The sequence below is a fragment of the Astyanax mexicanus genome, chromosome 25 (assembly GCF_023375975.1).
Source record: "Astyanax mexicanus isolate ESR-SI-001 chromosome 25, AstMex3_surface, whole genome shotgun sequence".
Lineage (NCBI taxonomy): Eukaryota > Metazoa > Chordata > Actinopteri > Characiformes > Acestrorhamphidae > Astyanax > Astyanax mexicanus.
Genome location: NC_064432.1, coordinates 18059778 through 18083148, shown reverse-complemented (window position 1 = coordinate 18083148; position 23371 = coordinate 18059778). Strand labels below are relative to the sequence as shown.

Here is a 23371-nt window from a genome sequence, read left to right as displayed (position 1 = left end):
AGTTGGAAATGCTCAACCACAATCATTAGATCATACTTATTACAATACACGCCTCATTTACAGACAATTAGTGGACAGCAAGTTCTCAGTAATCTGTTTGGGCCAATCAGAAATAACTCTAATCTGTTAGGGGTAAGTGTTCCTAATATACAGTTCAGTATTGGACTAAATCAACCTGTGTTCTGTTTTTTTTTTTCTCAGATAGTAGGAATACTAAAAAAAAGTTTATCCTGCTTTTTGAAGAAAATAACTTCATAGTCCAGGAAAGATTTTATACCTGATTGTGGAGCATTGTTCTGAGGATTTGATTGCATTCAGCAAACAGAGAGCAGTTTTACAGGGTGGAGCAGAGATTACATTATTCCAGAGATTACAATTCCACTGCTCCACAGTTCAATACCAACACTATGACATTGTGGTGCCAATAGGTTCATGTTAATATTGTTCAGAGAGTCCTATTCTAATGGCAATACCTCTTAAGAGGGACTAGACCAGCTGTATGTGTGCAGTTGCACATCTGTGCAGGAATGAGTTCAACTTATAAAAAGTAGCTGAATGAATTTGCTGGAAGTGGTGAACATCAGTGGAATACAAGTGGGTATATATTGAGTGAGTATATGTGTGTGAGTGTGTGTGTGTGTGTTTGTGTGTGTGTGTGTCCACTTGTGACTAACCGGGTCATCGAACAGCTCCATGACGAAGGTGGCGACGCTGCCGTTGATGCCGATGAAGAGGTTGATGCAGGTGAGCACCACGTACGCTGTGCTGGGAACACTGAACAGGAAGGAGGCAGGGTACATCATGGGAGTGATCGACCAGCTGTGAATACACAGAACAAAACCTTAGACAGAAAGCAGGACATTCTAAAATTATAGTATTTATCACCAAATAATCTATTTATAAACTGACATGACAAAAGTAATGGGATAGCAGTATGTAAACTGATCATGAAGAACTTTCTTGTTTAGTTCAGCTTTTGGTAATTAATGTTTTTTTCCCTTTAGATGAGGCTGCAGATGCAGGGGTAAACTGAGATGCTGGTGCTGCTGTTTGCCGACTGCATGCAATAATTTTAATAATCATTGTGGACGGTGGAGTGGGTGGATGCCAGTGTTTCAGGGAGCTTCCGTATCTATGTTACCTTCTGACTCACTTCCTTTAGTTAGGCTGTTATATTCAGATATCGAGTCATTAGCCATCACTCTGATAATGTTAGATATTGTTTGTTCTCCATAAATCCAGCCCAAACTAATTCCATCTGATGGAAGTCTCTGGAATTAGCCTTTTCATCAGACCAGTTACCCACCACTCAGACTAGTTGCCCACTTTCCACTACTGATTACATCCAAGTTTACACAAACTCTTAACTACAAATTTTCTAACTGCTTCCACTGCTGGTGTGTCTATTTGCCTGAATATATTAGACCCATTTGGATGTATAATTTGATTTGATTTGTTTCTTCAATCAGGGAACACTTGCACATGTCCACGAATCAATTAGTTGTGAGGTGACTAAACTGTGGCCAGCTTGTTTAACATAATTGGCAATGTGAATTACTGGAGGTAAAGTGAGGCTTAATAATGGGTGCCAGATGGAGTGGCCATTTAGGTTTCAGACCACAATGTCATATGGACCAGGAAAACAGCATTACCACCCAGTGTGGACAGTGCAGTGGATGGAAATGATTGTAACCAGTGGCTTCTGGCTAGAAGCGACTCTGGCAGAAATTATATCTAAGTCCAGTTTAGCATTTTTTTAGCGTCCACAGGGGATAGCAAAAGTCACAGAACCTGATACAAGCTCCCATCCCATAACTTATGGCATGTCAGTGTATTCTACAATAATAATGTATTCTTCAGTCACCCTCTGCTCTTCTACTTCCACTTCAACTTCTCGACTGCAGACCACATTCTTATTTTCCCAGCTTTGCACCAATCAGTTGATTTCCACTTGCTTAATGCTTTGTCTAGCAATGATTGATTCATTTTGATTTGTTCTGATTTTCCCAGCCTTATAATGGCCTGCTTGACTGGCATAGACTCTGCTTATAGCTTCAGCTTGACAAACATCAACAGTAAATGCAGACGTCCTGTCTGGAAGCTGCTCTGTAACTTTCTTTTTTAACTCTCCTGTGCATATTACCAGTATATATGCAATTAAAACGGTCTATTTATATCTGGCCAGCTATGTACTAGAAGTTGAGTTGGACCAAGTTAAGTCAGAATACAAGATCTATACTGCCTGGAGATCCCTGAGGATCGATTTGAGGATTTGGCCAATTCCAAAGCTCTTCTATACTCTTAAATGTAAAGAATCTATTAAGCGTTTTTTAAGTGATGCCACGGAAAAACCCTGATGTGAAAAAGTGAAAAAGCTTTTGAAGGATTAAAGAAGCTTCACTTGATGTACTTGAGGGTTCTTCATGGATTTAAAAGTGCTTTCCTGTGGAACTATCACTTGTAAAATGTAGTGAAAGGTTTAAAATAAAGATATACATATGTATTATGTTTCCATTATATTATGTTTCTACACACATTGTCTATTTAATCATATTTAAACAGCTTCGCTGATCATATAGGAGCACTTTGTAGTTCTATAATTACAGGCTCTAGTCCTGTATCTGTTTCTCTGCATACTTTATTATTATTACTATCCTCCTTTTGCCCTATTCTTCAATAGCCAGGCAGTGACACTGGCAGGGTGATGGTGTATGAGGTGTTCGTGTATTGTGCTGGTGCGAGTAGATCAGATACAGCAGTGCTGCTGGAGTTTTTAAATGTAGGTATCAGAGACAGATGCTCATCTGTTGCTGCAGAGGACGCTGTTGACTGGATATTTCTGGTTGGTACAACACCAACCAAAGTAAGTGTTGAACAGGGTGAAAGGAGGATAATAATGTATGCAGAGAATTAGAAGGACTACAATCTGTAAATATAGAACTACAAAATGTTCCTTAATGGTACTTGGAGCCTATTTAACTGACACTTAAGAATCAAGAAGGAGATGTTAATAAAGTGGCTTTTCTGTGAATATAATTTTGATTGTAAGTTTATTATAAAAGTCTGCATCTGGTCATCTAGACTCACCCATAGAGGATCAGCAGTAAGATGAGTGCAGGCAAGTTTGGAGGAGACACATATGATTTTTGTTGGAAACAGAGGAAGATGATGATGACGATGAGACACGGCACAATGTAGTTACACTACAAAAAAGGAAACAATGAGGTGATCATTCACACACAGTCACACATTATGATGAATACGTTTGAGAGTGAAGCTTCAAAAGCATAGATTTTTAATATAAATTATAATAAAGTCTAAGGGTATATAATGATTTGAATAATGTCCTAACAATCATAAATAAATCAAATTAAACTATTGCAAACTGTGGTGAAATTTTAGATTGTTTGTCACAATGCACATTTTTTAATAAATCATAATGAAATAACAAAAGATAAAGATAATGCAAAGTGATGATTTAAATTGTTTCATTCAAAAATTTTTTTTTAACTAAATCACAATGGCTTCATGATGTTCTAAATCAACTAAATCAACTAAAATAAATCAAATCAAATCATGTTAAAGTTATATGATATTATATTTTACATTCACAATAATGTTTTTAAGAATAATTGAGTTAAGCTGAACTTTGGTGGAGTTTGAGAGGTCATGATGCACCGACCTTTTCTCTAATAAATCATAATTGAATTAAATCTCTTGCTAATGATTCACTGAATCAACTGCTAAAATTCAAAAGTTGTAGTGAAATCTGAGATTTTATGATAGACTGAATCGTTACTTACAGAATCAAGTTAATCACTATAAAATTAAGCTAAATGTTTATTTCTTTCAAGTTGCTCTGAAATATTTCTTAAATAACGTAAGGTGAGGTAAAGTTTTTAGGTTTCATGATGCTTTAAATTGTTTCTTAACAAATCATAATCAAATTGAATCTGTCTGCTCTGAATAGGTAAAGACAAAAGAAAGGTAAACATTTTAGATTTTAAGACTTCCCAATGTTCTTTAATTAATCAAATCAATTCATAGCATTCATTTTCTGAACCATTGCTTTAAGAATAATTTTCTAATGAATCAGAATTCAACCAAATTGTCATGAACTGAGGTTGCAATTGTATAATTAATCATCTCTGTGCTTCTGTTCAAGTACTCCCGTACACAGCTTGTGATACACAAACACACAACTGAAATGCATGAAATTGTGGTGAATTCTAACATTCCATAATGCTCAGAAACCTTACCTAAAGGATCATAATCTAAAGGTCAGTTGTTGTTTTTTTAGGTTTCATAATGCTTTGAATTGCTTCTTTAAAATTGTATAATCAAACTGAATTAGTCTGCGTTAAAGTCCAAGGATTTATGATGCGCTGAAGTATTTCTACAAGATTGACAACTGAATCAAATCAAAGCAAAGCTGAATGTATTGCTATACTCTGAATATTTCCTTTAAGAATCTTAATTAAGTTGAACTGAACTGTGGTGAAGTTGGAAATGTCAAGATGCTCTAAATCTCTGTTTTTTTTATTATTATTTTTTTTTTTACTAATGAATCATAATTGAATCAAATTGTTGCGAGGTCAAAAATGTACGACCTACTCAGTACATTTTTCACTAAATAAAAACACAGCAGTGTGTCAGGCTGTAGCAGATAAGCGTAATTCATGTGTGCGTCGGCTGAGCGCTGACCCGCTCGGATGGCTGCGGGGGAGGCATGAGAAAGCTCTGTTCAGTGTCTCTCTGAGCAGAACCGTGTCTTCTCCGGCTAATAAATGAGAAGTCTTCTGAATAGGATTGTGAGCTGAATCAATGGCTTTTTAATTAGCCGTCTCAGCGCTTCTTTACAATCTTCCCCGACCGCCCGCGTCCATCTATCCTCTCAGAGCGCTGAGGGGGCACCTCACTCAGGAAGGGGTTAATTGGATATAATCCGTAATTGAAGAAATCTTTAGCATGTTTAAGCAACGTGTAGCAAATATCCATGTGCAGGACGTGCGCTCAGTCTGCAGTCATTTATCACAGGGCTTTACTGGGGCGGGCGAAAGGCTGAACCTGGAGGGATCAAAAGCAGTTGACCCACCCATGCTACCTTACATACGTACATGCTCAGCCCACCAATGCCTTCCTTCATAGCTATTGCTGCTGCATTAGACAATATACATTTTATGTCCATATATTTGTGGACAGCTCTTCAAATGAACCCATTTTCCGACTACTTCAAGTGAATATGAACTTATTGGGACTATGCATAATGCTAAACATGGGATAGAATGGTGTACAGCCCCCTCAGCCAATTCTGTTACACGAGCCAAAAGATGCCTTTGTAGGTTATTACCATTGTAGGTTAGCACCTATAAGGGAGGAGGGATGGTCAGCCTGAAAAACACACTGTCCCAACTGCTGGTGTAATGATCTGAAGGGAGCCATTGCATATGACAGTCAGTTACACCTAGTAGTGATACGAGGGACTCTTAAAAGCTGCAGCCGCTATCAGCTTCTATCTGACATTTTTCAGCAAGATAATGCTTGCCCACACAATGGTTCAGCAATGGTTTCCCAGAAATGTCTTCACCAAGTCTCAACACTTCCTTGGCCTGTCTGGTTGCCAGATTTATTGCTGGTCAAGCATTTGCGTGACAAGATGAGATGCCAGCTAAGACAACTTATGAGTGTTGAGCATGATCTATAGGCCCAGCTGCAACATCTGTTGGTAAATGCATTACAGGATACAACATAAGATCCTGTTGGAGTCATGGAGGTGTGCAGGTTCCATATGGAATCTAGGCTAGAGGGAGTCAATCAATAATGCAATGTCAACCTATGTACAGCTCTGTAAAAAAAAAAAAAAAAAAAAGAGACCACTTGATGAGTTTCGTTGATTTTACCAAATTAAAAATCTCTGGAATCAGACCAAGCTGAACTGCTTGAATTTTTGCACTAGGAGTGGCAAAAAGTTATCCAAAAGCAGTGTGTAAGACTGGTGGAGGAGAACATGCCAAGATGCATGAAAACTGTGATTTAAAACCAGGGTTATTCCACCAAATAACCCACGTAGCGATAAAGGATTTGGGTCCTCACAAGCATACAAATACATATACTCCTGCACACAGCCCCATACCCACCAGCGGCTGACCTCAGCTCATCTGCAGAGGGAGAATAAAATATTAAAACGAGGAGCAAATGGCGATGGCTCACGGCTAAATCCGTCTGACTGCTGCCATAATGATACTTCACTGGCAATTTACACACATGCACACACACACACAGACAGTCATGCACGCGCTAAATTACCTGAGAGATGCCTTATGGGCAGTAGGGAGATGGTGAAGTGTGTGTTTGATAGAGCTAGATTACTCATAGAATTCTCATAGACAGCCAGGATCTGACAGAGGCTTCTTCAGTAAACACTACACACACTCACCCACACACACACACACTCTCTCTCTCTTCCATTACAGATATGCAGGGGAAGGTGAGGGCAGTGTCTGTGTTTGTGTATATGTATATGTATATGTATGTGATTGTGTATTGCAGTGTTTAGTGTATAGTATAGTGTATAGTTTCTTATACAGTGTGCATTGTGTATATTGTGCAGTGTGTATTGTTTATTGTACTGTATGCAGTGTTAAGTGTATAGTTTAGTGTATATAGTGGTGTATAGTGTTACTATACGACATAGCATGTGGTATTTATGGTATACTGTGTATTACACAGTTTTTAGTATTTAGTTTACAATTTGTACTGTAAAGTGTTTTGCAGTTTGTATTATGTTTATATACTGCCTAACCAAACAAAGGTCACCTCTATATATAACTAAGCAAATAGGTAAGAGTCTCCCATTGGATAATTACTGCATGGGTGATTATGTTTCAGCCGGAAACAAGTTATTTAACCCAAACTGATGCAGAGAGTAGCTTCTCATTGTTGAAACAACCATAACTGATCCTTCGGTCATGGGAAAGATGTTAATCTGTTTAAGAAAGGTCAAATTATAGGTATTCATCAAGCAGAGAAACAATATCTAAATAGATTACTGAACTATCATATTTTTCTCACTATTAGGCGCTCCTAAAATCCTTTAATTTTTTCAAAAATCACTAGTGCATATGTATGAAATTAGACCATAAAATAGACATTAATTGACAGTGCTGTGTAGTCTTAAAAAAAAGCACCTTTCAGTGAGGCTAACCGGCAAAACAGCTTCAATTTGCTAGGGACCATACAGATTGGACTCTGGAGCAATGGAAAAAGGTCATGTAGTCTGATGAGTCCAGATTTACCCTGTTCCCGAGTGATGGGCGCATCATGCATTATGCCTAATGCCTACAGTACAAGCCTTGGGGGGCGGTGCTATAATCTAGGGTTGCCGCAGTTGGTCAGATCCAGGTTCAGCAACGTTATGTGCCCAAAGAATGAGGTCAGCTGACTACCTGAATATACTAAATATAGACCAGGTTATTCCATCAATGGATTTTTTTCTTCCCTGATGACATGAGCATATTCCAAGATGACAGTGTCAGGATCCATGGGGCTAGAATTATGAAAGAGTGGTTCAGGGAGCATGAGATCATCATTTTCACACATGGATTGTTCACCACAGAGTCCAGACCTTAACCCCATTGAGAATCTTTGGGATGTGTATAGTATTTATAATACAGTATGGTGTGTTTAGGGTGTAGAGTGTAGTGTGTAGTTTAAAATATAGAGTATAAAGCACAGTTTGTGTATAGTATTCATTACACAGTATGTTTTTTTCAGTGTATGTGGTGTGTAGTGTTTATTGTACAGTGTGCTGTGTTTACTGTACCATGTCCCAGGTGAAGTTTGCGACCCAGTAACCTGCAGGGTTCACCCCGCTGACGAACTGCAGGTGTTTGGCTTTGCTGACACGCTCCTGGATGAGGAAGAGGACAAAACTCGCCGGGATGAAGGACATGGCGAAGATGACGCAGATGGACACCACCACATCTGTGGAACTGGACATCCTGGAGATGAGACAATATTGATAAATGGATTTAGAGATGCTGAGGTAAGCAATGCAAACTCACACATAGTCACATGGTATTAAGTCACATGGTTAAAGATCATATAGTTGATTTTTTTTTTTTACACCAAAGTGGACCTAGTCCAGCAGTCAAGGACATTAACAGTACATGCCAAACAATCATTTCAACTTTACTGAAGCTTTTAGACCTTTCTGTATTCAATAACCAATTTATTAGTCAATTGATTGCCCAATTAACTAATCACTGGGTCGGGGGTTAACATATTGAGTTATGAAGTAATGAATCTTACAGTGTACATGCTGGTGTTTTTGGTATGAAACACACTTTGCAACTTTGCACTTTTCATAGGAGTCAGGAAAAAAACAAACAAAAAAAAAAACAGAAATGCCTGAAGGATCCCAAACATGACCTTGACCCTTTGAAGGCATGGAGGCCCTACAGTCACCTCTGAACCTGAGTGAGATTTTTTTTTCTTTTTTTTTACAGCAAAAGTCAAGGTTCATGCCTTTATTGACCTGCTCTCTGTATGTTCACCCACTGCTGGCATTCTCCCATCCATCATAATGACATTTAAAAAATAACGTCTGGATCAACAGTGACCTTCTTGCTGGTTGAGATCATTCAAATCAAGCCCTGACTAACTTGGACAGGAATTAATAGGAGGTTGTTGAAGCTGGGAAAACTCTGAACAGCCATCCAGAAAATTCTATATGGCTAAATTTGGTATAATTTCAAAACAAGAAACTTGGGTCTAGAGATTTAAGTGATTTAGAGATTTAAAATAATAATAAAAAATAGTTGCACCCAGAAGGAAGTGTGGGTTTCCACTGTTATTATGATCACTTATATGATCATAATTCATCATATTCCTATGAGTGGGCGAATTGTTCAGGCAGCGTGAGTGGCAGTGAGATAAGCCATGAACTGGTGACTGGAGGGCTAAGAAAGCAGGCAGCGAGCTACCTTTTTAGTGCCATCAACTACTTTCATCCACGCTTCAGTTTCCTCCAAACTGTGAACACAGCATCACTGTGCTGAAGACTCTCTCTCACAAAAAATCCATATATATATTTTTACCATTAACATATTTAGTAAGCAACTGTTATACTTTAAGAAGCACACGCAATATGATACAATTTAATACTTTTACATACCATTTTTATGAAAAAATGGTATGTTTTGATACAGTTGCAATAATAATTAAGAAATAATGACATTTTTTTGTTTTAATAGAGACTTGGATGTGTCTTTTTTACTGCACTGCCAAAGTATCAGATCAAGACTCGATATCAACAGATACTCAAAATTAAAAGACTTTGAGGTAGAAAAAAATAATAAAAATGTGATCAGGACATCTCTACTTTTTTTCTCATTTACGGCTGTCTGTATTTGCTGGTCTTATGTAAGGGGATATCAAAATCAGCCCATGTTTCTTATTTCACTGATACACTTGGACAGGATTCTCTAGCTGAGACAAACCAGTGGTAATGAATTTCACTGGACGAGGGTGTTGAGTGTGTCTAGTTCACTGTCCAACCTCCGGAGACTCAGATCAATAGGCTAGAAGGTGAACTCTGATCCAGGACCAGTGGTCTGGGCTTGTGCTTTATGAATGCAGGAGTATGTTTCTCTCTCAGTCTCTCTCTCTAGCTCGCTCTGCCTCTATACCTCCCTCTGTTCACAACTCCCCTACTGCTGGACTTTGATAGATCTCTCTCACTCTATCTCGTTTTCTCTCTCTCTCTCTCTCTCTCTCTCTCACTGTCAGCACTCTCTCTCTATCTCCTTTTTAGACTTTCGCTTACCTCCCTCTGAGATGCCTAAGGGTTCTTCACACACACACACACACACACACTCTCTCTGAAGGTCAGTGTGCTGCAGCGCTGTTTTATTCATCATTAATGTGGATACAAGGCAAGAGTGTTGATCCCTCAATGAAATTCTCATTAGGTAACGGGAAAGGATATGGCCAGTTACCCATACACACACACACACACACACTCACAAAACACACACACACACACCGACCCACCCATGCCTCCAGCGCTGCGTCTTTGTCTCTGACACAGACCCCCAATACGTAATGATCCATCTTCATTTACAACACAGTGCTGTCAACACACCCTCACACAAGGTGGGCTCAATTAAGCGTGAAAGCATGTACACCACACACACACACACATACCACACACAGACACACACACACACACACACACACGTACGTGCTACCTACAGGGATATCTCCATATTAAACAAGCTCCCATACTAATGTAGGCCTGCATTTATCAAAGTGGGCCGGACGCAATCAGGCCAGCAGCCTGTGATGCGCTTTAATATGCTTTAATATCATCAGCCCACGGACGTGCGGTCAGATACGCCTTTATTTAAGACCACTGACCGGCAGCACGGAGCAGGTAACCTTGACCACCAGAGAAGAATGGAGGCCAACTAATGAACTAATAACCACTGTGGGTATAGCACACATGCCCAACCCCCCACCCACACACATACACCTCCACAACACTCACCCACACACATATATATAGAGCAGATGTAGAGCTGTGAGATTTTAGAACTCACAGATAAAGGTCAGGATGAATCTTCATAGAGCGATGTATGAGATAACCTGATTGGCTACTTGCTTAGCTCTTTATGCTGTAAGTATATTGGTAAATACCTACAGTAAGTGAGAGTGAGAGTACACCAATCACATTTCTGTAAATATATATATATATATATATATTTTTTTTTTTTTTTTTTTATGGGACAGGACTTTAGATATGACACTTTGATATAATGTAAAGTAGTCAGTGTACAGCTTGTATAACTGTGTTAATGTGCTGTGCCCTCAAATAACTCAACCCACAGACATTAAATGTACTAAATTGTGCTCAAAGTGCCAATTTTTTGTGTGGCCACCATTATTTTTCAGCACTGCCTGAACTCTTTTGAGTATGGAGTTTATTTTTAATGGATCTTCGCAGGTTGCCACTGGAATTCTCTTCCACTGCTCCATGATTACAACATTACAGAGCTGGTGGATGTTGGAGACCTTTCGCTCCTCCACCTTCTCTTTAAGGATGCCCCCCAGATGCTCAAAAGGGTTTAGGTCAGAAGACTTGCTTGGCGTGTCTGACACCTTTACCTTTATCTTCCTCTGCAAGGCAGCTGGAAGTTTTCGTCTTATATAACTTGGGGTCGTTATCGTGTTGGAAAACTGATCTTGTCAAACCACAGAATATGGTTCCAGTTATCCATGCTCTTGAACTGCTTATCTTTAGCAAACAGTTTGCAAACTTTTTTGTGCATCAGCTTAAGAAGAAGCTGCCTTTCAGGACAGTGCCATGCAGACTAAATTAGGCACAATTTGGCCATTTTCACTTAGGGGTGTACTCACTTTTGTTGTCAAACATTAATGGCTGTGGGTTGAGTTATTTTGAGGGCACAATAAACTCACACTGTTAAACAAGCCTCACACTCACTACTTTACACTGTAGCAAAGTGTCATATCTTCAGTGTTGTGCAATGAAAATACATAATAAAATATTTACAAAATTGTGAGGGTGTACTTACTTTTGTGAGATACTGAAATTACTAAATACCTATAATATGGCATGTGACTGGTTAATAAATACACTGACTGAATGAGATACATGTGTGATATAAACACTATATGGACAAAAGTATTGGGTCACCTGTTCATTAGTTGTTTCTTTCTAAATAAACATTATCAAAAATAAAAGTTTTAACCGGCATTTATTGGAGTAACTTTCTCAAAGATACATATAGGAGTCTCTAATTGGCTGAATGTATACTCTTCAGTACGTAAAAAAAACTCCTGATTGGCTGAATACTCACAAGGCAGCAGACATCTGCTGTTTGGTGAGGTTGAGCGGATGGTTAAAGGCTGAGATGCCGTAGAGTTTTGGCTGCAATCTGGATGGAAGACTGGCTCTGAGGATGGCGTTGGAGGCCACGTTCAGGAAAGACGCTATCGCGTGCCAGCCCTGGTTATAGAACCACACCTAGGAGAGGAGGAACCAAGCAGAGAGACGGGAAGGAAGAGAGTCGATAGTAATTAATATTTCCAGCTTCCTTACTCCTAGTAAATTGGTCATTATGCTCTCTGTGTTTCTCTCATCATCTAAAACCAGCGTGAGATGGAGAAAAAGAAAAATAGAGGGAGGAAAAAAATAAGTAAGAGCCTAATTGACCAGGCAAACAGAGGGACGGAAGAAGAGATGAACACAGAAATGAGGCCCACCTCCCCACTGGCAGTACAGCTCTAATTAGTGCTGCTCTATCTGCTGTGCAGGACCTCCTACAAAGCTCTAATGCTACATCACACACCCACGATGTGTTACTGTGCGTGGTTTCAGGATGTGTGTGTGTGTGTGTGTGTGTGTGTGTGCGTGTGTTTGATGTTCAACCCTATTCAGCAATTCTTCAGAGTGTATTACATATCTCCAGCCTGCTCCCACAAGGAAAGTGACACATTTGCAGTAATCTAAGCTATAAATAAGAAAGTATATAACACAATTAAGAGGCATTTAAGCTGCTAAGCAGCATCACCCCATGCAGAAAGCAGAACAAGAGGAATAGCTGCTACTTACTTTCACATTATCTTTTGTTCCCAGCTCTATCAGCAGTGTTTCCAAGTCCTGGAAGACCTTATCAGTTATATTACTCTATAGAGAAAGATAGACATAGAGAGGGATGGCAGAAAGAACAGGAGAGAGTAAGATGCGGGTAACACATGAACATGATACATCATACAATCAGGTCACCATGAGAAATAAGAGAGCACTTTCAGTTTCTGAATCAGTTGCTATGATTTTGCTATTTATAGGTATACGTTTAAGTAAAATGGACATTGTTGTTTTATTCTATAAACTACAGACAACATTTCTCCCAAATTCCAAATAAAAATATTGTTATTTAAAGAGTTCATTTGTAGAAAATGAGAAACGTCTGAAATAACTAAAAAGATGCAGAGATTTCAGACCTCAAACAATGCAAAGAAAAAGAGTTCATATTCATAAAGTTTTAAGAGTCAAAAATCAATATTCAAAACACTCAAACCAGCCACTTTATTCAGCAGCAACTGTACACTTACAGCATGTGGCCAAAGGTTGAGGAAGCTATGGGGATTTGTACAGGATGAAATGGCTATGTAGATATAGGTGTGTGTGTGTGTGTGTGAGAAGAGGGGGTATTAAAGGCTAGTCTGTGCATCTGTCTGAAACACACCGTGATGGGTCAAAATCTAACCTGACACACTGCCTCCCTCCCCTGTGATTTCACATGTCTGATCTCCCTGTCTCACACACACACACACACAGGTACATGTGATTTAAATGCTAATATTGGAAGCACCAGGGGCTCAATCATGTATACATGAGGATGACCTAAACCTCTCTTTCTCTCTCTCTTGCTCTCTCTCTCTCTCTTGCTCTCTTTCTCTTGCTCTCTTTCTCTTGCTCTCTTGCTCTCTCTCTTGCTCTCTTTCTCTTGCTCTCTTTCTCTTGCTCTCTTTCTCTTGCTCTCTTTCTCTTGCTCTCTTTCTCTTGCTCTCTTTCACTTGTGGAAGGAGAAAGAAAGTGAGGGAGACATTACATAAGAGAAAAGTGAGAAAGAAATAAAGAAAGAAAAGCAACTGTGAGAGAGATCAAGATATAGAGATATAGAGAGTCAGAAAGGAGCGAAGGAGAGAGATAGAACAGCAACAGTGAGAGAGATGGAGAGATGAGAGAATAAAATAAAAGAAAAGTGTGAATGAGAGAGAGACAGTTAAGATATTATGGGCCTTGGGTAAGAAACAGATTGAGAAGAGTGAGAAAAGCATGCGAAAGAAATGAGAAAGGAGAAAGAAAGCAAGAAAAAAGAGAGGAAGATCAGAAGGCGAGAGATAGATAAGGGAGAGAATTGCAAAAAAAAAGCATGCACAAGAGACTAGTTATTTTTAAGAGTCAAGTTATTTTAAATCTTGACAGAAAGAGAAAAGAGTAAAATCTGGAAAGAAATGCAACACATTTCACAAGAGTGTGAAAAAGAAATAAATGTGTAAAAAACAGCATGTGTGAGAGTGAATGCTAGAAAAAAGTAAATAAAGACTAGAGAAATTAAGAGAGACAAACATGAAAAAAGATAATAATGAGATATGAATAAGAAATAAGTAATGAATAAGAAAGAGAAAAACAAAACAGAGAGAGAGAGAGTGAGAGAGAAAAAAGTGCATGAGAAAGAGTAGAGAAAGCCCAAAAGTTGGAAAGAGAAAAGAGCAGGAGAAAGTGAGATGGAGAGAGAGGGATCAGGGTGTGAGTGGTGGACTGTGTGTTTTGACTTGAACACAGTTATGAATAATACATAACTGATAAACATGAGAAATGCAGTGACCTCGTGAGCAGCAGATCAGAGCCCCTTTCAGTGCAGATTCCATTAGCGTCCACTTTCCCAAAACCCATCTTTCTTGAATAATAACGAGCTCCTCCAGGCGATGATGACGGCGGTACAGTGAGCGCGAGCGGATGCTGCGTCTCGAGGAGACACGGCGGCGTCTCCAACCACTCAGCTGTCTGTATTTTACAGGAAGAAAACGGAGCCCTGTCCAGGAAATTCCGATCCGCGTCCCCGCCTGGCCCTGAGAGCACTACTCCTGATTGCTGTGTATTCTTGTGCAGAAATTCTGTATTGATTTTCGAACACTCAGGTCACACTCAGAGAAAATCTCTGAAATTGCACTTCTCCATGCTCTAATGGCTGCACCACTTACTCTCCGAAAAGCATCAAATGATCTTTGACGAACATCTGGAATTGCTGGGTCGGAAAGCCGTGTATGAAAGGAACAGATTTCTCCTTTTCTGAAACGAAGCCCATCAGCCAAGACATGCTTCGTGTCCAGTTTCATCTTCTGCAGTTTTGCATCGAAGTTACAAAGTTAACATAGCTAACCATTAATAACAGCTAATTACATTTTCATTGGGAATAGGTGTGGTGGTGCAGCAAATCATGGCACAGTATCTATATCTTTAAGGTAAGCTCTTGTGACAGCAGCAGCAGCAGCATGTGGATGAGCATTGTCCTGTTGGAATAGTGCACTTCATGAAGGCCTGGGACGACTATCCACTGGATGCAGCTATTTATATTATTTGACGATGAGTTAACACGGACAAACCTTTACAAGACTTAATGATGTGCATAGAGTTTGAGATACCTGGGTGGAGTTAAACAGAGCCTTGAAGTCTGAAACAGCTGCAATTATCTCCGACTCATTCAGCATGACCTGAGAGTTCACTCCTCCAACAGATATCCCTCCATAACTAAAAATCAACAGAGACAGAGAAATATTAAAATATTGGTCATGCACAGCCACAGCCACCCAAAGAATATACAGTTTCAAAAAACATCCTGAAAAGCTTTTTCTTATAAGGGTGGTGAGGGTTATTCTTTGTGCCAAAGTCTCAGGTTTGATATGATTATAATATAATACTCTTTCATGTGCTCAGATGTTTGATGTCTGATGCAATGCCCTTTTATTTATAGAGCTCCACGTTTATGATTCTTCTGCTTTTTCCTGACAGACTTTCCTTTTACAGCTTTATCATCCCCCCAACATCTTACTGAAATAGATTATTAGGTGGTCTGTAATGAATGCAATGCACTGTTACCGAATTTTTCCAGACTTTGCATACGTCTTCAGCAGGAAGTCGGTCATGTTATAGCTAGTGAGGTTATGAAGAGTGTCTGTCGTGCTCTGAGTTCTCTGTAAAGAGAGAGAAAGGAAGGGAGAGAAAAAAAAGGGGGAGAGGGGGGTTAATATTAAATACAATTAAATATTGTAATAAATAAATAATAAAAATTAAATACTGTTTAAATTTCACACAGTTCATTGAAACAAATTGAGAAATTATTTTAAACTGTAGACTCGAGGGATGGTCATGTGACTTTTTTTATCCTAATCCAGTTAAGTTTTTATTTTTTTACCAGAGTGTTCACACGTAGTGTCCTCAAGATCTGTCTAACTGCATGCTTTGCTTTGTGATAAATCAGCATTCAGGAAAGAAAGGAGGCTAAAGATAAAGCTAACACACATGCACACATTCTAAAAAAAATCAAATCATAGCACATTCACCCACTATAGAACAGTTACTTAATATCGATAGTCAACAAACAATAACAGATATCAGTCTGGAGTGTGTACCATTACTTTACATTTGGTAGAATAGCCCTGGTTTTTAATGTTGGCATGTTCTCCTCCACCAGTCTTACACACTGCTTTTGGATAACTTTATGCCACTCCTGGTGCAAGAATTCAAGCAGTTCAGCTTGGTTTGATGGCTTGTGATCATCCATCTTCCTTATGATTATATTCATGAGGTTTTTTAATTTGGCAAAAACAAAGAAGTGTAATTTTTAAGGGGTTTCTTATTATTATTTTTTTCAGAGCTGTATGGGATATACACTACTGAAAGATAGCATACGGTCTCAAAAAAACAACAAAGCAAACAAACAGAACACAGAATCAACCTGAGATAGACAGCAGATGCAGAGGGAGACATAGCTATGGAGATAACAAACACAGGAGATGACACACAGCGGCGCTTTCCCTTCTTTGTCTCATCCTTTAATTGCTAATTTGAGCAGAGGGTGAAGGGGGACGACCTTTAAACTTGTCATAATTGGCAATTAACGGATCAGTAAGAGGCTCATCACCCTTATACATGCTCACCTACACACTGTGTATGGAGGCTAAAACTTTTCTGTGTTGACTCGGGTGTTCTTGGAGTTCAAGCTAATTAATGATATTCATATATGCAGATGATGCAGAGGCGCTGCTCAAAACTCTGCTGGTATAATTAAGAGAATCTGTGTCCCTTTACGATCTCACACACACACACACACACACACACACACATACACTGCACAGCTTCAATTTTACCACCCTTGGCTGGTAGTAACGCATATGTATACACAAAAACACAGAAAATCCATAAAAATGCAAGTATGTGATTGTGTGGCAGCGTCAATATGCAATCATTTGTCCAATATATACCATATATGAACATATATGGGCAACAGAATATTAGAATACATGCTTATTCACTGTTCATTCTGAGTATTAAAACAGTTTATCACCCCTCTTATGTTGAGGTAACTGTCTCTACTGTTTAGAAAGGTCTTTCTACGTGATTTTGAAGCATTGCTGCGAGGATTTGATTGCATTGCAGTGCTCAGGATGTGAGGTTGGAATGTTTGATTATCACCACCCTATATCATCCCAAAATCTGCATCTCATCCCAAAATATTGGATGGAGCACCATCTTTCCAGAGAACACAACTCCACTACTACACAGCACAATGCCCGGGGGCTTTACACCCCTCTAAAATACGTCTGACATCAGGCATGGTGCCAGTAGTTTCAAATGTATTTACTTTCGACTGTCCTATTCTATTGGCAATACTTCTCTAGAGGAAGTAAATAAGCTGTGTGTTTGAGCATTACACATCTGTGTCAGCAATATGCGCAACGTAAAGTACAATGTACTGAATGCATTCATCAGAAGGGGTGTTCACTAACTCCAAGTGGTCCAGCAGGCTAAGCACTGCCACTATGATCAGGAGATTGCCGGTTCGAATCCTGTTCATGTAGCTTGCCATTAGTTGCTGGAGCACAATTGGCCTTGCTCTCTGTGTGGGTAGATGACACTCTCTCCCCTCATCTCTCCAAAGGGTGATGTCCACAGCACAAGACGTCTGTGAGCTGATATATCGGAACAGAGTCGCTGCGCTTTCCTCCAAGCGCGCTGTGATGCTGCTCTGCAATGCTAGCTTGAAAAGAGGTGGTGGCTGATTTCACATATATATAGGAGGTCTTCACCCTCCTGGTGTTGGGGCATCACTAGTCATAGGAGGAGTCCTAATGAGTGAGTTGAGTAAATGGACTAGTAAACTGAGAAAAAATGGGAAAGAAAACCCAAAAAACTTTTGAATACATATCTCTGGGTCACACTCTATAGCTCCACCCACCCCTCAAATTCACATTCACATGTAGCCCTGAATAGATTCTGTCGCAGGAATGGTCCAGTACTGATGCTTTAGGCCTCACTGGGTTAATATGCGCTTGGACCTAAGAACTGAAGCTTGCAGCTACTTTACACTGTTTTTTTATTTTATTTGCATCATCCATACTGCTCCAACCTTTTGTAATCTGGGGTTGTATTAAAGATATAGAACAACGTCCCCACACCCAAACAGAAACTGTCTCTCAGTAATACATGCTTATTTGAAGCTCACAACAGATTTTTTTTTTAGTCAGAAAGAAATAATCACAGATGCGGCGGCTACTTATTATGTTTGGGAAAAATGATAGTCACAAATGACCAATAATAACATTTCATTGTTTATCGATGATTCATTTATTTATTTTTTTTGTTTATAAGTGAAGTACAGTGCAGTGCAGGAGTTATTCACACAACATTCATCGTGAATGTTCATTGTTTTTCAGTGATTAACACGTCTTGTCATCTGGCAATATAGCAGTAATATAGTGCCATGTGGCATTTAAAAATTATGACTGCATTACAAAACTGGGACGGTGTCAAATTTCTGTTTCATGTTGAACCGCCAAATAAATAAAAGTATATATATTTAGGATGTGACTGTGAATTCAACTCCCAGTTACATACACATACTGTACACACCCTCCTGCTATAGATTTGATAGATCTGTTTTATAAAAGATACTGAAATTTGTTGTAACCTTTTTTTTTTCTATTATGGATTTATGGTTCTACCCAGGACTAGTACTGTAGTACTGAGTTCCTAATTAAGTGCCTAATGAGTGTACAAGCATATACATATACATATCCAGAATATGGAGAAAAGCATTGGGACACCTGCTTATTTATTGCCTCTTCCATAATCAAGATCTTAAAAAAAAAATAAAAATAAAAAAATCACGATTTGTCAAGAAAAAGCTTTCTTTTAGTTTGGATTTGAAGCATTGCATTCAGCGAGGTTATTCATAACAGTGTGGTTATTCATAACAGTACTATATCTCAGGTATCTTCTTATAAGTATCTGAGAGGCTTCTAGGGGTGCGCGATATGGCCCTATAAATATTATCACTATATTTCATGGTACTTTTGTGATAACGATACTCTTGGCAATATGACAAACCACTGAATTAAACAAATATTAAAAGAATGCACTACTGCAACAAAATGAAAATAATTTTTTATGATATGATATATGACATTAAATGGCACACCCCTAACTGAGATATTTAAAAAAATAGTATTTTTACAGATTGTAAAATAAGTCAATGATGCAGAAGGTTATGATACTAATAATGCACTCCACACATCTCCATATATAATATATATATATAATCTGTCTGTAGTAGATATATAATGGGAAATGAGAACAGTGTGAATTTTTCTTTTGCTAAAAACAATAAAAACAGGAAGTAGTCTCTGATGGCCCAAGAAAATATTTCTCTGTGGAGACAATAAAGTAAAATCTAAATCTAAGCAAGACAAGAGCATTAGGATGCTGGGATGTTGGATGATCACCACAGTCTATCTCTCTTTAACACTAAATCCCCAACTCAGTTAATCCAAAAGTATTGGCTGGAGCCCCATTATTTTGAGAGAACAGTTACAGTATATGGTCTCAACGCTGTGGGAACTTCATATTTATACTCATCTAGTCCACGCCTGGTATTAGGCATGGTGCCAATTGGTTCATATTCATCAACACAGTCTACAAACATATACTACTAGTATGAGTCATAGAGTCTGAACAACACACACACACACACGCACACACACAGATAGACAGAAACACACAGATGCACTCAGAGAGGTATAGGAGGGTACAAGAGTAAGGCTAATTAGAAATTACCATTGTTTTTCAGTCACATACACACACACACACCTGCACACACACACAGGTGCGTTCTGCCACCTTAGAAGGTTAATTGCTGAAGTTACTTTTCTATGTGCCATTGCCATGGAAACTATGATTTTATTAACAAACTTGTGCTGCCTATCTGTTTCCAAGGACATGAAATGTGAAAAAAGAGAGAAAGAGAGCGCTAGTTCCTATGCAGAGAGTGAAACTGAACATGGGGTTTTCACAGGTACAAAGTCTTCACTGTCTTTGTCATGCATAAAGGATTCATTCTTTCTTCATATGATTGACTCCAGGATGAATTTACTCTTTACGGATTCATTTTCTCACACCAGCAAGTGTCCTCAAAGCACAGCTGAGAAAATCCCACGAGCGAGGCCTGCATATGAATCTTAGCATCTGAAAACATCCTTTCAAAAGGCGGTGTGAGTCATAATACTCATCATCATGCTCTTCTATAGGACATTTACACATATAACCCACACTGTCTGCTATCCATCAACTAAAGAGACACATAATGCACCCTCAAACCTAGTCTGAGAATTGGTGTTTTAACACAAATAGACTGCAATCTGGTGGAAGCATTCCTGACAAACCTCTGCAGCTTGTGGACGAGCATTATCCTGCTGAAAAATGCTAGTTGGAAGGCGAGCACATATGTCCATTGGATGTCCTGCACATATCACTACTAGTGTTGACCAACTGTCATATAAGATGGTCCCCAACAAGAGTATCACAATAGCAGCTGGGGTAGTGTGTCACTACACAAAAAGACTGAAGGGCTCACTATGAGGTTTCTAACCCAGTGTCTAATTATACCCCAACTGTAATCAATTTAGTTTATACGAGAATCAGCTGATTTGATACAGCTTGATATGGCACTGATATAAAAAAAAAAAATAGCATCACATTTAGAATTGTAGCGATATTCTATCTTTTCAATCTTGTTTTTAAGAGACCCCTTAAAAATGATGAGTTTCTTTGATTTTACCAAATTGAAAACCTCTGGAATATAATCAAGAGGAAGATGGATGATCACAAGCCATCAAACCAAGCTGAACTGCTTGAACTTTTGCACCAGGAGTGTCAAAGTTATCCAAAAGCAGTGTGTAAGACTGGTGGAGGAGAACATACAGAGATGCATGAAAACTGTGATTAAAAAACAGGGTTATTCCACCAAATATTGATTTCTGAACTCTTAAAACTTTATGAATATGATCTTGATTTCTTTGCATTATTTGAGGTCTGAAAGCGCCGATTTTTTTTTTTTTTGTTATTTCAGCAATTTCTCATTTTCTGCTAATAAATGCTCTAAATCACAATATTTTTTATGTGGAATTTGGATGAAATGTTGTCCATGGTTTATAGAATAAAACAACAATGTTTGTTTGTCTGTAACTGTATAAAACAAATGTATTTTATATAGGTTTGCATCTTGATCAAGGAACACTGTTAATAAGCATCAGCCCTGACCCCTACAATTTTGAAGGTTGGATCATTAAATAGAACATACACATCAAAATAAGCTAGAGGATCTCGTGCCTGAAGCTTTCAGACTCCGCAAAGCTGGAACCTGCAATCTGTGACTCCTCTCCCAGCGATTGTGTGTATACATATGTGTGTGTGTGTGTGTGTGTGTGTGCGTTTAATGAAGTTATGAACCGTTGCTGATGTGGCCTAATTAAAGCCCCTGTGGTGCTTTCTGAAGTCCCAGACAGACAACTTTGTTCATCCGCGAGCAGATGACAGCGCAGAGCGTAGCTAGCGCTCTCTCAGAGCAAACACATCTTCTCCAATCTCACCAACACCAAAAAAGACGCTTCCCCTTTCGTCTGTGTGAGAGATACCCTCTCCTCACAGAGCCGCGTCTGGAGCAAAGTCGGTCTAGACTTTGGTAAATGTTTGCTAACTGGGTCAGCTGCCTTTTTCGCTACAGGCAAGGTTCCAGAGGAGAGAAAATAAACTGGTTTGGAGTGAGAGCGTGTGAGAGTGCGTGCGAGAGAGAGAAAGAGAGAGTGAGAGAGCGAGAGAGATAAAGAAGCTGCTCCACTGCTAAGTTTACACTTGTGAGAAGTGATTAGCATAGCCAGGCTAATGTAGGCTAACGCTAGGTTACGTTGCGCACAGCATGAGCTTCCCGCTGACGGCTCAGGGCTTGTCACACTGCTTTTTTATTTTTATCTTCTCAGAAATTTACAGAAATAGCGGAAGCCTTGCTCTCGATCTGAAAAGAGAGTTTTTTTTTTCTTCCTGTGGTGCTGTTTTGTGCTAGCCGTGTTTATGAGATGCTATCTGCATATCTCAAAGCTAGCGTTCGGCTAATCTGCATATCTCTAAAGGGAAGCTTCTGGAAACGGAATGTCTGATGTGTTTTACTTTTGTGTGCGTTTTACTTTTACTCAAATCATTTTCCATAAAGAGGTGTGAAATGTTCAAGGCCTAAAGCTCAAGGCTAAGTTTTGTTTAATGCTAAAGCATTAGCCGAGGAGGATTTCGTACCTATGATGTTCGTCCGCTGCACAAATATGTATAAAATATCACAGCAAGTATCGCAAAGCCCTGTGAAGGCCTTTGAATAATTTGAGAGAATGAAAAACAAAAAACAAAAAAAAAAAACATCACATTATAAATTTATCATTACAAACCGCCAGCGGATGCTTTTAGCTGACCCGCACATGGAAACATGTTACATTACAATGCTGCTTACTAAAGGGCTCCACAACACTACTGTAGTTTTACTAGCATTATAGTCGAGTCACAGACCTTGTATGATTTTCAAAACAAAATAATTACAAAGTGGAACTTTATATGATGAGAAACTACATGTACTAATATTTAACTGTACAGGAACAGTCAGTAGTATTTACAAGAAGGAAACTCAAATGAATGGGATATTCATTCATATATTGTAATAAAGTAAATGAAATATTTAGCCTGTTCACCAGACTACACAATTTTTAAACAACTAAACTTTTTAAAATCACAATTACAATTTTTTTTTTAAGTTTGAAATTAAAAGCATCAGAAAAAGAAAATAAGTGTGATTCACTGTGATTAATGTTTTTGTATTATTTTTATATCCTTCTGATAGAATAGAAACCTATACATTTATTAATTAACTATGTTATCAGTCAGTCATAATACAGTAGTCGGATTTTTCTTACTTTGTGCAAACCCTTAAGGACAGACTGTACCTGTACAATTTTCAGTCATTTCCATGTTCTTTTTATTTCAATAATTAATGAAAGATAAAAGCACTAACTTAGCTTATTTAGGAACTTTCATGAACAATCCTCTCAGAGCTTCTAAATGACGAGTAGTTTGAGAGCTGACAGTGTCAGCTCTTATTTAAGAGCTATGACTCACTGAAAAGTCCATCACTAGTCAGTTTCTTTAGCTTTGAGTTTTACACTTTCAGAGCATGTTTGTAACTGGGGC

At 38.7% G+C, this 23371-nt stretch overlaps 1 protein-coding gene across 4 annotated transcripts in view; it reads right to left on the bottom strand.

Annotated features, from left to right (window-relative positions):
* LOC103041974 (phospholipid-transporting ATPase ABCA1) overlaps positions 1–23371 on the bottom strand; it is a 243650-nt gene that overhangs the window by 43586 nt on the left and 176693 nt on the right. For all 4 annotated transcript variants that reach the window (XM_049472171.1, XM_049472172.1, XM_049472173.1 and 1 more), the window contains 7 exons: positions 15689–15783; positions 15235–15340; positions 12635–12709; positions 11880–12046; positions 7823–8000; positions 3088–3203; positions 675–819 (listed from right to left, as the gene is read on the bottom strand). In XM_049472171.1, the coding sequence (XP_049328128.1) occupies positions 675–819; positions 3088–3203; positions 7823–8000; positions 11880–12046; positions 12635–12709; positions 15235–15340; positions 15689–15783 (882 nt within the window). The remainder of the gene's footprint in view (positions 1–674; positions 820–3087; positions 3204–7822; positions 8001–11879; positions 12047–12634; positions 12710–15234; positions 15341–15688; positions 15784–23371) is intronic.